The following is a 15,888-nucleotide window of genomic DNA, read 5'->3' as shown; positions in this document are numbered from 1 at the left end:
GTCTCACTGTTGCCATTTAAAACGTTAAAGTGAACATTTATTGTTAAAAGTCAAGTTTAACAACTGCAACACTGCTTTGTTCTCAGTTTCAAATACATGCAGACAAAACAAGCACCAATGTAACATTCACTTTTGTATAAGTAACATCACGCCCAGAGTAAGTTTCAGGAAATACATATGTCTATGCTCAGTAGGCCAAAACTAAACAGGTGTCTCTGTGTAACAAAAGTGATGTGTAAAGCATGAGATGGAGTTTATACTGTAACACAGACAGAGAGCTAACAAATGTATGGATAAGATGTTCATTTATTTGGATCTTCGGGCAAAACTGAAACCTTCCATCTGGAATAGAGTGCTAACTGAGCCAGCTGTGAGCACCGGTGTGCAAACTTATGGTGGTCTCACCGAGCAGATGGGCTGCATCAAGCAACCGTGATCCAACAGGAGGTAGAGAGTCCCCTCTGAATATTCAATAGCAACTTCCAGCTGATCCACTTCATGAGAATCTGTAGGTTTAGTCGACAGCTACATCCACAGAACGTCCTCTGAGCCCTCAGCAATGACAAGGGATTGAGGAGTGTGTTTTTGCTGCAGGGGGCTTGTTATGAATGAGAACAATCTGTAAACAGGTATGTGTGCCATCAGTGCAGTGCAGAGTGTGCATTTCTAGAGAATGAAAGCGTGCAAGAGACATCAAAAAGAGGCAAGATGGCTGCTGGCTTTTAACCTCTGTCTGAGAAGAGCAATTCCTTTTCGTTTTACATGTGTGTTATTTACAAGAGAACCATTACAAAAACAAATCTCACCCTGTCTTCTGAGAAAGTTTGCAATCAGATTCCTACAAGTGTCTCCCCACCAAGTCCTCCACTGTCAGAAGTCCCAGTCGTCCACCTCCAGGTGGCTGAGACCCGACTCCACGCTGGCCAGCCCATGGGGAGAGTCCTGCGGTTGAGAGCTGTCGAAGCTGGTGATGGGTGACACGGGCCGCAGCAGCTCAGGCAGTGCCTCAGAGGGCTGCCGTTTGATCTGAGAGTGGGAGGAAATTAAAAAAATAAGAGAGTTTTAAATTATATGTTTGTTTGTATAAGAGGTAAAAATGAAAAAGGCAAATAATAAAATTCAAAATGCTTTAACAAGTGATAATGTGAAGTTATTCTGGACTTTTACACACCTGTTTGAAGAAGGGGTGGCCTATTAGAGTGCTGGCAGACGGTCTGATGGAAATCAAGGAGGGGGGATTAAGTGCATTTTAAAACAACTGTATTACTACAAAATATTTAAACATGCATTAAGAAAAAAAACCAACCTCTTTTCTGGGTCTCGCTGTAAACACAGCTCAACAAAGGCGTGGAAGTGAGTGGAGAAGGTGCGGTTGTAGGGGTGTCCTGCTGATGAGGAGGAAGGCTCTCCGTTAGAGGTTCTGACCCCTCCAGCTGCTGGACCCTCGCAGATCCCAGAGTCAGCACCAGAGCGGGACGGTTTCATGGACAGCTCCTCTGGTGGGATAGTAGTAGTATCCAGCAAACATGGCACTGTCCCATTTAGCTTCTCCAGCAGCATCTGTGCAAAGAAAGAAATAGGACGTGTTGCCTTTTGGAATTGAGGAGACAATTATTTAGCTTATTTTACTCCTGTACTCTTTACTGTAGATGCAAATAAAAATAAATTTCTTTTCACAACCAATCCCCTGGAGATCATGCAGTGCACCCATTTTTCTTATTTGTCTCTATATTACAGGCTACACATGGATGATGTGATGCAGAACATGTGGGGACCTGATGTGTCTCTGATCACCTGTGTAGCAGGCATGTCTTTGAACGGTACATGTCCGTTTGCCAGTTCACAGGCTGTGATGCCGAGGCTGTAGATGTCAGACCGAGAGTCGTAGCCCTGCAGGTTCTGAGAAAAATAATTCACATAAGACAATTATTTCCTACTTTCAGTACTTTTTTTCACTTGTATTTCCTCTTATTAAAACAATATCAAATTGTGGAGGAATGCACTACCTGCTGCAGCACCTCGGGGCTGAGCCAGGGCAGCACCTTGACACTGTATTGGGGGAAGTCATGGACCACTTTGGCCCTCTGACCATGTCGGATCAGACTGAAGATGCTCCGCAGACCTGACATGCAGACCTGGCCATCTGCTGAGATCAACACATGGCTGGCCTTCACACTCCTACAGATAACCAGGCATAGTTAAGTCTCTGAATATCATGTTGACCTGTACTTCCAAGTAAAGTAAATGGTATTTAGTTAAACACTACTGTCAATTAACTAAAACCCAATGTAACTGCAGGTCCAGAAACTAGCACAAAAAGAGATACTGTTTTTATCTAGTTACTAAATATGTTTGTGTGAGCTATTTTTTGATGTGGCATGAAAGTGATGACACACAAAGACATGTCTGTCTTTAAAAACTCAAACCCAGTGTAGATGTATATCTTACCTGTGGACGTATCCCATGTGGTGGATGTATTCAAGAGCTTTGAGCATGCCTAGCAAAATGTATGCGATGGTCAGCTCACTCATACCATCAGTAAAATGCATGCAAATGAGATCTCTGGCTGACCCTGAAAAACAAATCAACAAACAAAGATGCTCATGGTGAGAAACCCTTACAATACGGGCTTCTTTCAAATGTTATTACTAAACATTTTCTGGGTATAATAAACTGATCTGATCATAGAAGTCTGCTCCTCACCATAAGCCATGAAGGGGGTGATGACCCACAGCTCATTTTCAGCTATAAAGACACTCTTGTAGGGCAGAATACTGGGGTGGTGAAACAACTTTGACACGTGTAGTTCACCCTGGGAGCAAGAGAAAAGAAATTCCATGTTATTAGGTAAAGATGAGAGGTAGACAAGAGGAGATGATTCAGAGTCCAATTTGGCATAGGAAAAGGAGTAAAGGCAGGAAAGAAAATCAGAAGGCCTGCAGGGTTACATTAGGTATTACCACCGAAGCAGTGAGCAAGAAAAAGTACAAGAAAGAGGCCTCATGCTCATGATGGCAGAACGCCTCAGACCTGCAAGTAGGTGACCATGTCATTTGTGCACGACTCCAGGTCAATCCGTCGGATGGCTACATGCTCCCCAGTGGGTCTGTATCGAGCCAGGTTCACGGTCATCAAGTTATCAAGGCCCCGACCTAAAGCACACAAATGGACTTCATTTAAAAATATATTCATGCCATGTCAAAAAGTATCCTCCAGTCCTTGGGTCTTCAGTATTTCTGTTGTAAATACAACATTTTCACCATTTGTATATTATTCAATCAAAGCAGTACTAAAGACTTTGCTTTCCGCATATTTCATATAATGGTGCAGTGAATTAGTCTTATTAAACGAACACTGTAGTACAGTTAGGCATCCATCCAGCACTGTTTACATACTATAATCAATACAAGCAGCCCATTCCAGGTGCATGTTTGGTTTTCACTGACCGATGACAGCGAGGAGCTCATATGCGCTGCTGTCAGGGAGGAAGCTGCCCATGGTGTCCCGACGTGGGAGGGAGCTTAGACTCTCCTGACTCTCCTCATGGGCCTGAAGGGAAAGGAGAAGAAACAGAGCAAATCAAGATTGGCAGTGACACGATTTCTCTTCTTACAGTGCAAGACCAGTGCCGATGGGCTTGTGAATGACTACGAGAGGGGCTGGTTATATGTGTGATATCTGTTGAAACATCATCAAAGAACAGGCTGACGTGTGTTAGCATGGCCCATCGCACCAGAAAAAAAACAGGAATTAGAAGACACTAGAAAAAACATCACCAGCAACAGATGTAGAAAACACATCTACTGTAGGCTTAGCAAATAAAATACATTCCAATACAAACCAATCAAACAGAAAACTATGCATACTGTAATGCTGTATACAATATATCAGTGTGTGGCCTGTGCAATGCCTGTCTTACTGCCTGTGCTCACACATTTTTTAAACTTTACATGTGCGTGTAAAGAAAATGAGGAGAAAAGCTAATTTTCTTGCCAGTGAGGACTCCTGAATTCCATCACTTTATTGCTATTCAAATGATGGAAATGGACAAACTGCAGTAGCAAGCTGTGAAGGCAAATGAAGGCAAGCTGCATGGATATTTAGACTGTTTCCATGGTGACCATTCAAAATTAGAAGAGTGCACTGTTTCCAGCAAAGTGGATATGACTTTGATATCAAGATCAGAGGCACAAACAACTCTGAAAATATCATCTCAGATAAAACCAAGAGTTGTTCCATGTATGGACAGTTCCAATTTTGCCTTCTCCTATACCTATAGGTTACAAACATAAAACTAGCATGATAGGAGGGTCAAACATGCTATGGCAGCATCAGTTAAGGGAACACCTGTAAACATGGATCTGATCACATTTCTTACTGCGCAAACAGCCAGTGTGATCAGACGCAGAGGGGTTGCCATGCATTGCAAAAGCTGAACACATGGAAATCCATCCACCTGCAGCCCACAGGCACATACGGTGGCTGACGACAAAGCGCGAAACTGCATCAGGTCACCATCAACTCAACAACAAGCTGTCGGCACAGACAGGCAGTGTTAAAACGCAAATATTCACAACACAAAATTTGTCAAAACTTTTAGTGGGATCACAAAACGACATCAAAATCCAAAATAGAGCAGTTACCCAGAGCACAACATGTTCACAGCACACTGAACATTTAGATAGGCTGCACAAAGGGATTATTCAGTGGAAAAAAGCTTCACTGTGCTCTCGCCCATGAGAAGCCCCAACAGAAGCCCCGGTGAGTGAGGCAAAATGTCCTTCTGAGCTACGAGCGTGTACAGCGTGTCATGAATCTCGACACACATGCATACGGAAATGTGCAATGCCTTGGGTGTTTGTGGGCTCTTCTACATAGAAATATGTGCACACGAACACATGCATGCCCGCACATCCACAAAAGGTGGGGGTGTAATGATGCAGTGACAGGAGTACCACACTTACTTTCCTGTGAGAGAGTCCCTGAGCTTGCTCTGGGGTAGAAAAACCACATCAATGACATAAAGACATGTACACACAAAACAGGAGAAGGATCTGTATTTAAAGCAGCTCTTGAAGTGCAGCATCTGGTAGCGAGGGTTTGCTGCATGCTGGAGCAGTTTGTTAATGACCTTGGCTTGTTTCCCAATAACTATCCAACAGCTTTATCCTTTAGGCAGTGAGGTGATCCAACATTATCAATACAGACAGTTTTCTAGAAAATTTGCGGAATTAACTGTACTGCAACTGTAAAAAAAAAAAAAAAAAAAAAAAGTGTTCACATCTGCGTTAAACAACCTTAATATTTTCTTTCCACAGTAAATGATAAAAAAATCTAAACCAGCAGGTTCTTTCCAGATATTACACAACGCAATGGGAACAGAGCACAGCCAAAACAGAAATGATACACTTGCACAAACACGCAAAACTGACCAATGATAAGCCAGCAGGAAAATGAAAATCAGCCAAAGCCTGAAAAGAAATACATAATCACATAGTTCACCGCAGAAACCTTTCCATAACACACAAAAACTTCAATAATCTGCCAAAAATTACAGTGATGTTTAATGAGGAGAAACATGACACCCAGAAAGTTAAACAAACCACTGACACACAGAACATGCTGTATTTTAACTCCAGGACACCTGGAAAGACTTCATATTTCACTTGCAATTACATTTTAATTCTATACTGACTCACATAGCTACAATCCAGAAAATGACTATTTTACTCCATTTCCATCTACAGTAAAGTAAAATTATATTTTTTGTCAAAACCACATGTTCTTAATGTTACTTCTACAGGTGTCACAGAACAAATAAAGCCACTGCCATCGGTAACAATGGAGGTGCAATGTATTCAGTCCATCATATCCACCCCACAGTAGACTACTGGACTTGGGAGATTTATGGGAGGAAGGTAGGTCCTTCAAATCACAAACCACTGGAAAAGGCAAATCATAGGAAAGTAAATTACAACCTGTCTCATCTGATTTTAAGTATGTCCTTCTGTATAAAGCTTAAAGCTATATATTCACTCATATTTTCTATTGTGGTAAAATTATATTACTTATACTTAGTTATTTCACAAAAGTGAAAGGCTGTCAGTCTGGTTTTATACTTCAAATGAGTAACAGTTCCAACTTCTTATAATACATTGATTTCACGCTATGTTAGCAGATAAGAATGTAGCTTATGTATGTAAACATGTCAGCTGGGTAGAAGTAAGATAAACGTGGAGTGAGTGGGCAAGTCTGATATTCTGGATAAAATAAATAGGTCCTGCTGCTGCTGTACAGAATCCAGCATATCAAACTCTTCAGACCGTGGCTCATGCAGCCAGCTAATAACACTGTAGTCTGTCAAACTATACCAGCATTAGCTGGAATCACTAATTAAACCAACCAAATTATGTCTGTGAACATTAATGACACTGATGTGCTCTTTAGGAATTTAAAAGCTGTGAACACACACATAACAAATTGCAAATAACCCCCTGGTAATGTAACTGTGGCACTATATCTACATAAGAAGGTGCATACATAGTGTGTCCATGCACTTAAAATGTTTTTGTCAGCTGAAAGTGGCTACAAATAGTCTGCAAATCAACTTATTAAAAGGGACCTTAAATTCATTCCTTGTTTTAAATCTACCAACCATAAATATATCAAGTACTCACTTGATATATTTTGTTTTTGTAGCAAAGATTGTATTATGACTACACGTGTAACAGATGATTTGGATTCTTGGCTCTTCCTTGGTTTATTTTAGGATGCTAGTTGGTGCTTGAGTTAAACCATCCCACACAAAAACATCCATATGCTCTTCATAATTACCACTCACATAAAAAGCTTTCCCAATTATCAGTTTATAATTATTTCATTATAGTGTGAGTGTAACACTAAAGCTAGTAAACTAGCACATGTTGGCAAAGTCCTAACTGCTTGCTACACCTTACTATATTGTATCTAAAGTCATATTTAAATGTCAGATAAAGCAAATGTCAAATTTAGGTATAATGGCAAATAAAAATATTTGACAGTCAAGAAGTACAAAATCTTTTATAGGGGAGATAAACACATCACACTAACACAAATCACAAAAAGCACTAAAGAAAATGGCACAGACCTTTGTAGGTGACAAGTCCATATGAGACATTAATCAGAATGTGATTTTGTTGTTTTTGTGCCATCCTTGTATAAATTACTGCAGCGAACAGAAACAATGAGGCAACAGCGCACAGGACAAAACAAAAAACAAAAAAGAAAAAACAGGTGACTGACTGGCTGCAAGGAAAACTTTCCAAACTGTAATTCAAGCAAAGCAACCACTTGCTTAGAGAAACGCCTCATTTAGCACTGAATACAGTTTTCTGTTTGTGATGCTAAAGGCCCTCATGTTAAGCACTGGTTTGGAAATGTTGTACCCTTTTGTTGTAAGTCGGTTTGCCTTGAACCTCACCTCCAAAAAACTCCAAATCCCGCAGGCTCTCCACACTTAATTTCTCAGATACCCAACGCTGACAGATACAGAAGGTTAATAACAGACATGGAGAAAAGGGAGAAAACGCAAGCAAGAATAAGGAGAGGTTCCATAAAAACAAATATATTTAAAGCTGTTGAGTAAAGATGGTGCATGCTGACAACATACTTTGCAGATAAAAATGGTTTCCGTATGTCTAAGGTAGGAGTTACTTGGTGAAACTTACAAGAAAAGACATGAATCCTCTTGAGTGTGTTACATATGATGCTGAAAAAACATCTGAGGACTCTCTGCAAAGAGGAGTGAAAAGAACCAACTGAGAAATGCTTGGTCTCCTCCTGCTGTAGTGCCAGAGTGATGTATGTATTTAAACCACTTATATCTGTGTTTCTGCTTTGCTACAGTCTATATTTCTATTAACATTACAATTTCCAATTACTATACATGTCTTGCATTATGTGCTTTTGTCTCACAGGTTTTAAACAGTACTTGTAATACAATGGGGCTTGTATAACATCATTTTTTAGAACTACAATGATGTTAATAACACTGTAACTTTAATCTTCTATTCTGTTTTCAATTATGCTTTTCAACATCTGTCCAGATGTAAAAATAAGACCGTGGCTTACATTCACAGCAGTGTTTTAACAACGTGCCCTCTCCTGGTGACATACGCCAATAATTTCAAAATAAATACGTCACTTGTGGTTGTCTGTTATGCTTAATATTGATAGTACACTAAATAAACCTACCACAAACACAGATATGCTGACTTTAAAGTAGTATGAGAACAACCCAGTTCTTGCTAATAGCTGTCGCCAGGCTAGCACCAGTAGTAAATTAGCGTTAGTTGAAGCAGCTACTATGAATTATTTTAACTCACCTATGTAATGTGTAGAGCAGCAAAGCCTGGCCGGGTGCTGTCCTTTATTGTGGGGTAGCTAACTTATTTAGCCAGCCATCCCCTTAGGGTGTGCGTTTATCACATCGCTCTGTTACGTTGTGTTGGGTGAGCGTCGAGTCGCGCACGAACGACGACACGCCCCCAGGAAAGCTTGCGCGCACTGATGACGTACGTGACGCCTTTTTTTGTTTTTTTTTTACTGAAAACACAGAAAGGAGCTTCTACAGGTAACACAAACAGGTAAATATGCACTGTTAGCCACGGTTACAAAACTATCAACACATTGAATTAGTTAAAAATGTGTCCGTATCCGGCATTGGGTTGCCCTGTTTAAGACGTGTTCACAGACTCGCACACTCCCATCGGCCTCATTTTGTGGCCTTGAGTTAACGCTAGTCTTGTGTATAAAACTACATAAGACAGTGTTGTTGTGTTGTTGTAGAGTAATGCAAAGAAACAGGTCAGAGAGAGCAGCTGAATCCCAATGCCGAGTTGATGAAAACCATCGTATTTAGCAAAGAGCTAACCAGCGCTGTATTAGCACGATTAGGCTAACGTTAGCTAGTAGTTACGTTAGCGTCTTATCGCCCACATTTAACATATTTTTGATAAATATAATGCTTATCCTGGCACATCTTCATGATCACTAATGATGCACAGCTGTATATCATGTTGTTTAGCCACTGCTTGTGTAGTAACGTTAGTCCCGTTAATTAAAGCTAAAGTATGCTGCTGGACATAAAGCAAGGGGTCCCTGTTGAGCAGTAAGCTGGTGACAGGTGGTTTCCAGTAGACAAGTATTGTCATATTTTACTGAGAATGAAGACCACCAGCTTATTTCTCCTCTTGTTTTCACAGCACACAGCCATGAACTGGAACAAAGGTGGCCCAGGTATGAAGCGAGGGTTTGGGTTTGGAGGATTTGCCCTTGCAGGGAAAAAAGAGGAACCCCAACTTCCTCAGAAATCTCACACATCATTCGGAGCCCCAGGATCAAGTGGGGGATATGGGAAGAGCCAGCAGCTCCCATCATTCTACAAAATAGGGACAAAAAGAGCAAATTTTGATGAGGAAAATGCGTGAGTATTACGTCTCTCTGGTAAATGTCGACACACGTTCAGCTGAACCCCAGTGTGAAATTAAAATTGCATCTTTGCCATTATCACCAAGGTATTTCGAAGACGATGAAGAAGAGTCCAGCAGCGCTGTGGATCTGCCGTACATTCCTGCTGAGAATTCGCCCACACGGCTGCAGATGCAGTCTGGTGGCGACTCAGACAGTGAGGATGACCCACTTGATGCCTTCATGGCAGAGGTTGAGGTGAGAAGAGCATCGCAGCTAGGCAGAGACATAATTGGTTTCAAGTACTTAAGCTGCTGTTTTCTTCATTAAACCTTGTTTTTTTTGTTTCCCAGAACCAAGCAGCTAAAGACATGAGGAAACTCGAGGAAAAGGAAAAGGAGAAAAACACAGCCAAGTAAGACTCTTTCATTTGTTTGAATTTTTTGCTTTTAAGGTCCTCATAAAGGTGCTAATTGACCAGAAGGACAACATGGATAATATTATGATTAGCCTGAATTAATATTTTATTAGCAAAAGTATTATATGGGATACATTTTGTAAATATTTATTTATTACTCTTAAGTCCTCAACCAGTCACTGTTTTATATCGTAATCTACCAGTAGACAATTAACTTTATCCAGAAATTTATACTGGAGGTTTCGCCAATTACTGACACAAAGATTAGCACATATTGCAATGTTTTTGCTGGATCAATAGATATCAGCAGGTAAGCAAAGAGACCTTAGTCACAGTTGGTTGTGGGCTGTCTTGGGTGTTTGAACGAGCCGCAGGGAAGTTTTTTTTTCTCCGCTTGTCATTTCAGGGGTATTCGTGATGACATTGAAGAAGAAGATGAACAAGTGAGTGAGCCCTACAAAGTTCTTAATCCACTATATCTCTGATCAGGGAGGTCTCCAGACCAAATATTTTCTCTTCTCTCTCTCTAATCCTATAAATCCCTATCTTCTTCTCTTATCTGTCCATGCAGTTTGCATTTAGAATCATTTTGATGAAGTTGCTTTTTTGTGTCTATATTTTTAATGGCTTTTAGATATTGTGAAAAAGGCATGTTTGTTTATGTCAGCAAGTGACAGAATAGTTGAAATCAGATTGTGAACAGTCAGTAATTTATTGTTCTGGTGATAAGCTGAATGTCTGTCTTTTCATGTATTCAGTAGTTACTGGTGCCAGGATGGTGTGGGAAGCTGCAAACTGGCTTAGTTTTTTTGCTGTGCTCTCTGCAGGAAGCCTACTTCCGCTACATGGCAGAGAATCCCACAGCTGGGCTGACCCAAGAAGAAGAGGAGGAGAACATCGACTATGACAGTGATGGGAACCCGATTGCTTCCACCACCAAGAAAATCATCTTGCCGCTCCCCCCTATTGACCACTCTGAGGTACACTTCACAAAGTGATTGACCACACAGAGTTTAAGAGTTTTCTCAACTGTGGGTGAGCATTTTGCATCTTTATTGTAGGCAATATGTTAGATTTGGTTGCCATTATTTGTCTTTTTTCTATAGATCGATTACCCACCCTTTGAGAAGAACTTCTACAATGAGCACGAGGAGCTCAGCAGCCTGACTGGGACTCAAGTGTTAGAGTTACGGCACAAATTGAACTTGAGGGTAGGATTGGGATAAATCCACACAAATGTATGTTTTGTAACTGAAATGATGCACAAGTTGAAGTAGGTGAATTTTTTGACTCATCTGTTTTTGTTTAGGTTACAAAACAGTTTTTAAACACATTTCTTGCAGTGGAGAAAAGGTTTTTGGAGACAAACAGTACTGGTCCTTTTCTTCTTTACCTTTTCTTTCTCAGGTTTCTGGTGCTGCTCCTCCAAAACCTTGTACCAGCTTTGCCCATTTTGGCTTTGATGAACAGCTGATGCACCAGATTCGCAAATCTGAGTACACTCAGCCTACACCAATCCAGTGCCAGGTATAATGCAAGTTTATCAGGTTGCCACATAGTTGAATAATAAATGTTTCTGATTTATTCAATGGGGAAAACTTATTCTGAATGTTGGTTCTAGGGTGTGCCCATAGCTCTGTCTGGACGTGACATGATTGGAATTGCAAAAACTGGCAGTGGCAAAACTGCAGCTTTTATCTGGCCCATGCTGGTTCATATCATGGACCAGAAGGAGCTGGAGGCTGGAGAGGGACCCATCGCAGTTATCGTATGTCCCACCAGAGAGCTTTGTCAGCAGGTAAGGAAAGTGACAGGACTGTGCTTTTTTAGAAGGTATTTGCTACATGACTACTACATGACTTAGTTCGCTAATGTCTGTCACTTTAAATATTTCCCAGATTCATGCAGAGTGTAAGCGTTTTGGGAAAACCTACTCGTTGCGTTCTGTGGCGGTTTATGGAGGAGGCAGCATGTGGGAGCAGGCCAAGGCTCTGCAGGAGGGAGCAGAGATAGTGGTGTGCACGCCGGTAAGAATTTTTGTCTCAAACCTTGCTCTAGTGAAGAGATTTCAAACTCCACTGCTGGAACAAATTTACTGTTTATTACTGTTTATTTACTGGATTTACTGTTATTGTGTGTTTGCACAGGGTCGTCTTATTGACCACGTTAAAAAGAAGGCCACATCCCTGCAGAGAGTGACATACCTGGTGTTTGATGAGGCAGATCGCATGTTTGATATGGGCTTTGGTGAGTATAGCATTGTCAGTGCTGGAACAAAGATGTTGTAAACCCACTATAACTTATTTTCACTCTGCCTAAATTATTTCTCCTTTCTAGAATATCAGGTTAGATCTATTGCCAGCCATGTCCGCCCAGACAGACAGAGTAAGAGGCTTTAATCATATTTCACAATTCTTTGACAAATATCTTTGTCTTGGTTACAGTATGTTAATATTCCATAACATGATTTTATGATTTGCAGCACTTCTATTCAGCGCTACTTTCCGAAAGAAGATAGAGCGGTTGGCCAGAGACATTTTGGTAGATCCTATTCGTGTGGTGCAGGGAGACATCGGAGAGGTGTGTGGAATCGCACTTCATCCACCAACGCAAATTACTTGATTATTTTTAGAGCTATGCCTACGGAAATCTTAAAATTTGCCTGTTTAATCCTTTTGCAAGGTGTCTGTATGCTATCCAGATACAAGTCACAAAATACTTAGTATATATTCCAATGAACATTTGTAAAGGCCAGGTGATTTATTTATTTGTTTAGGATGTTAAAAAAAATGTTGTGTATCCTCTGGCCAGGCAAATGAGGATGTGTCCCAGGTGGTGGAGCTGCTGCTCAGCGGGTCAGATAAGTGGAACTGGCTGACACGGCGGCTAGTCGAGTTCACCTCCTCGGGCTCAGTCCTCATCTTTGTCACCAAGAAAGCCAACTGTGAGGAACTGGCTACTAACCTGACACAGGAGGGATACAGCCTGGGTCTCCTGCATGGAGATATGGACCAGAGTGAGAGGAACAAGGTCATCACTGACTTCAAGAAGAAGAATCTGCCCGTTCTGGTTGCCACCGATGTAGCTGGTGAGTCCACAAGGAGGTGGTGATGGAGATGGAAAAGTTCTTTTTCTTTGTTTGTTTTTTGCACGCCATTTTCCTTCCTATTGTCCCCAGCTCGTGGTCTGGACATCCCATCCATTCGCACAGTGGTGAACTACGACGTGGCACGTGACATCGACACGCACACACACAGGATTGGTCGAACTGGTCGTGCTGGAGAGAAAGGTGTGGCTTACACTCTCCTCACCGGCAAAGATACCACATTTGCTGGTGACCTTGTAAGGAACCTGGAGGGAGCTAACCAAGCAGTTTCCAAAGAACTTATGGATTTAGCCATGCAGGTGAGCACAAGTGAAGTGAAAGAGTCAGAAAAGTTTTTCTGTTAATTTCAGGGTGAATGTTTTAAACCTTGTTCTGTGTTTTTTGTTTGTTTTTTTACTTAGAATCCATGGTTTAGGAAATCCAGATTCAAGGGTGGTAAAGGAAAGAAGCTCAATATTGGTGGTGGTGGTCTTGGTTACAGAGAGAGACCAGGCCTGGGGGCTGAAAGCTCAGTGAGTTACTACTAGACTATAATCGATTCTTACAAACTGTAAAATAATGGAACACTAACAAATATTCCTCTAAACTCTGAAAATATTAATGTCTTTATGATGGTTAAGATATCTTCTAGATTGTAGAGATTTGTGGTGATACAGATAGATGTGAGTAACTCTGTGTTTGTAGGAACGCAGCAGCAGCTTTCTGTCCTCAACTAGTAGCTATGAGGGTTACAGCAAACCAGCCACTGGGGCAATGGGAGATCGTATGTCTGCGATGAAGCAAGCCTTCCAGGTAGAATTCAGCTTTTTAAAAAAATTTATTTAAGATGAGTTTAACTTTATTGTTATTTATTTATTTATTTATTTTTGATATTTTATTTTACTTTTATTTTGGTTTTTCTCTGACTCTGCATATGTGTTATACTTTTTTAAATGCCTATAGACAGAAGAACATTTTTGAGGTCCTATCATTACCCTGCAGATATCTTTTTTTTTTTTTTTTTTTTTTTTTTTTAAATCACTTTACATCATGAGGCTGTAAAGATCGTACTTTAAAGTTTCACTGCATGTTTGCCTTCAGGCAGCAAATCTTTTTTTTCTCAATGTTTGCTCTTCTTTTAGGCTCAGTACAAAAGTCACTTCGTTGCTGCATCCAGTGGCCCTCCAAAGCTCAGCACCAAGTCTAACAGCACATCAGGCTGGACCAGTGCCGGCAGCCTGAGTTCTGTACCGACAGAGTCTGCCAATGGATCAGAACGGTCCCACAGTTCCACCTTGACCATTTCCGGCTTCACCAGCGCCGGCTCCCTGAGCTCAGTGCCCACCAGTCAGACGAGCTCACTGTACAACTGTCCTCCACCTGCACCTCCTTCCCCAAGAGAAAGCTCACGGGACAGACACAGCGAGGACCGAGGCCGCCATGGAGACAGTTACCACCGCCACAGCGACAGAAGCGACCGACACACCAGTGAGGATCGTTACGGAGATCGGGATCGCCATGGAGACAGGGATCGTGACCGTTACGGAGACCGGGATCGCTACAGCAGCAGCAGCCGCCACAGTGACAGTCGTAACGGAGATGGAGGCAAGAGGGACAGAGATGACCGGAGGAGCGACAGGGATGGTGGAGACAGGGGCAGTGGGGGAGACAGGGGCAGTGGGGGAGACAGGGGCAGTGGGGAAGGCAGGGGCAGTGGGGAAGGCAGGGACAGAGGAGATGATAGCTTTGCTGTCCCTGAGCCACCTAAACGTAGAAAGAGCAGGTGGGACAACTAAAAAAAAAAAAACATACAAAACACATCGGTATGCTAATATGTGCAACCAGCTGCTCCATGATGAGCTTTTCTGGTGTAGGCAGGTAGCAGAGCATATCAGAGGCTGACACAAGCACAGGGCTGTAGAGGGATATGTGGACTAAATAAATGGAACGTATACAAATGTTACCCTTCAGTTCAGCAGTTTGTCAGACAGATCAACACAAGCAGCTCAGAGACAACCACTGTATATACACCATCAAGACTGTTATATCAATAGCATCAAGCAATAGAGCTGTAATCAATCTTGCTGTCAGTAAGCAAACAAGTTGGGATTTGATGGTTGTTGTCTTGTTTCCTCTCACTGAGCTCCTAACATGCTTTTGTGCTTGCAAGCCTGATGCTGTAACTTTGCCAAGTGTGTTTGTGCTTTTTTTTTCTGCAAAGCAAACAGTTTCATTTTTGAAGATAGGCCGTGATGATTTACACTCACAAGTACATGTCAAAATCTGTGAATAGTTCTTTTAGTGTGTTGTAGTTATGTTTTAGTGAAGTGCCTTTCCTTGGCATGTAGTCTGTCGATGCTTTTGAAATGTTTTTCAGGAAGATGCAGTTGCTCATATGAGAGGGATTTCAAGTGTTGATGCACAAATGGAAAATGTGAAGTTTTGATTAAAAAGACTTGTTCGGCCATCTCATTTTGTATATTTTTCTTTAATTCTCGAGTCACCCATTCTGTTCATCATTAAAAGTAATCACAGAAATCAGTGTGTTTCAGTTCCTCGCTGTGGCCACTGGAGGACAGTGGACAGTCACATGTTCCCATGTGGGCCTTTTAACACGAACTGTTTTTAGAATACCCAACTTCTCTCCCATTATGGTGACCACTGAGGCAGTAGATTGTAACGGATGAGAATAAACCCAGGTAAATGAGGTAAACCCAAATACCAAAATTGTTTATCGCCTGGCAATATAGAAGTAATGACAGGTTTGTTTGGTTTCTTGAGTTCTCCATTTCTTTTTAATCACTTCATGGTGGTTTATGAGGTGGTCTGGGTGTGTTCTCCAAAACAAAACTCCCCTTTAAGACAATTAAGTGAAACTTTTTCAAAAAACCAAAATTTTTCTTTTACCCATAATATTTAAGCTTATAACAAAGAAGTA

General features: G+C 41.4%; 2 protein-coding genes across 7 annotated transcripts; one reads left to right on the top strand and one right to left on the bottom strand.

The window, feature by feature from the left end:
- Positions 1–15: 15 nt before the first annotated feature.
- strada (STE20 related adaptor alpha) lies at positions 16–8,506 on the bottom strand. Of its 6 annotated transcripts, none has more exons than XR_003296668.1 (13): positions 7,707–7,718; positions 7,460–7,517; positions 4,965–4,993; positions 3,447–3,549; positions 3,031–3,152; positions 2,704–2,812; positions 2,449–2,572; positions 2,007–2,178; positions 1,795–1,899; positions 1,307–1,560; positions 1,172–1,214; positions 807–1,026; positions 16–619 (listed from the first exon to the last, which is right to left on the bottom strand). XR_003296668.1 is itself a non-coding variant. In XM_026324532.2 (13 exons), exons 2-13 carry the CDS (start codon positions 7,716–7,718, stop codon positions 871–873), a joined length of 1,287 nt encoding a protein of 428 aa, XP_026180317.1. In that variant the 5' UTR covers positions 7,719–7,770; positions 8,364–8,506; the 3' UTR covers positions 16–870. The 6 variants fall into 6 exon arrangements, 5 of the variants coding, with proteins under 5 accessions (XP_026180317.1, XP_026180320.1, XP_026180318.1 ...); XM_026324532.2 differs by adding an exon at positions 8,364–8,506 and having other exon boundaries at positions 16–1,026; positions 7,707–7,770; XM_026324535.1 differs by lacking the exon at positions 7,460–7,517 and adding an exon at positions 8,364–8,442 and having other exon boundaries at positions 16–1,026; positions 7,707–7,770.
- ddx42 (DEAD (Asp-Glu-Ala-Asp) box helicase 42) lies at positions 8,484–15,422 on the top strand. The gene is made up of 18 exons (XM_026324531.1): positions 8,484–8,624; positions 9,243–9,463; positions 9,555–9,705; positions 9,801–9,862; positions 10,272–10,308; positions 10,693–10,845; positions 10,972–11,076; positions 11,273–11,392; positions 11,487–11,663; positions 11,764–11,892; positions 12,013–12,112; positions 12,203–12,250; positions 12,348–12,445; positions 12,677–12,953; positions 13,044–13,270; positions 13,373–13,483; positions 13,656–13,763; positions 14,093–15,422. Exons 2-18 carry the CDS (start codon positions 9,252–9,254, stop codon positions 14,744–14,746), a joined length of 2,769 nt encoding a protein of 922 aa, XP_026180316.1. The 5' UTR covers positions 8,484–8,624; positions 9,243–9,251; the 3' UTR covers positions 14,747–15,422.
- The last annotated feature ends 466 nt before the right edge of the window (positions 15,423–15,888 follow it).

The sequence above is a fragment of the Mastacembelus armatus genome, chromosome 8 (genome assembly GCF_900324485.2).
Source record: "Mastacembelus armatus chromosome 8, fMasArm1.2, whole genome shotgun sequence".
NCBI lineage: Eukaryota > Metazoa > Chordata > Actinopteri > Synbranchiformes > Mastacembelidae > Mastacembelus > Mastacembelus armatus.
This window is presented reverse-complemented; position numbering and strand designations above follow the sequence as displayed.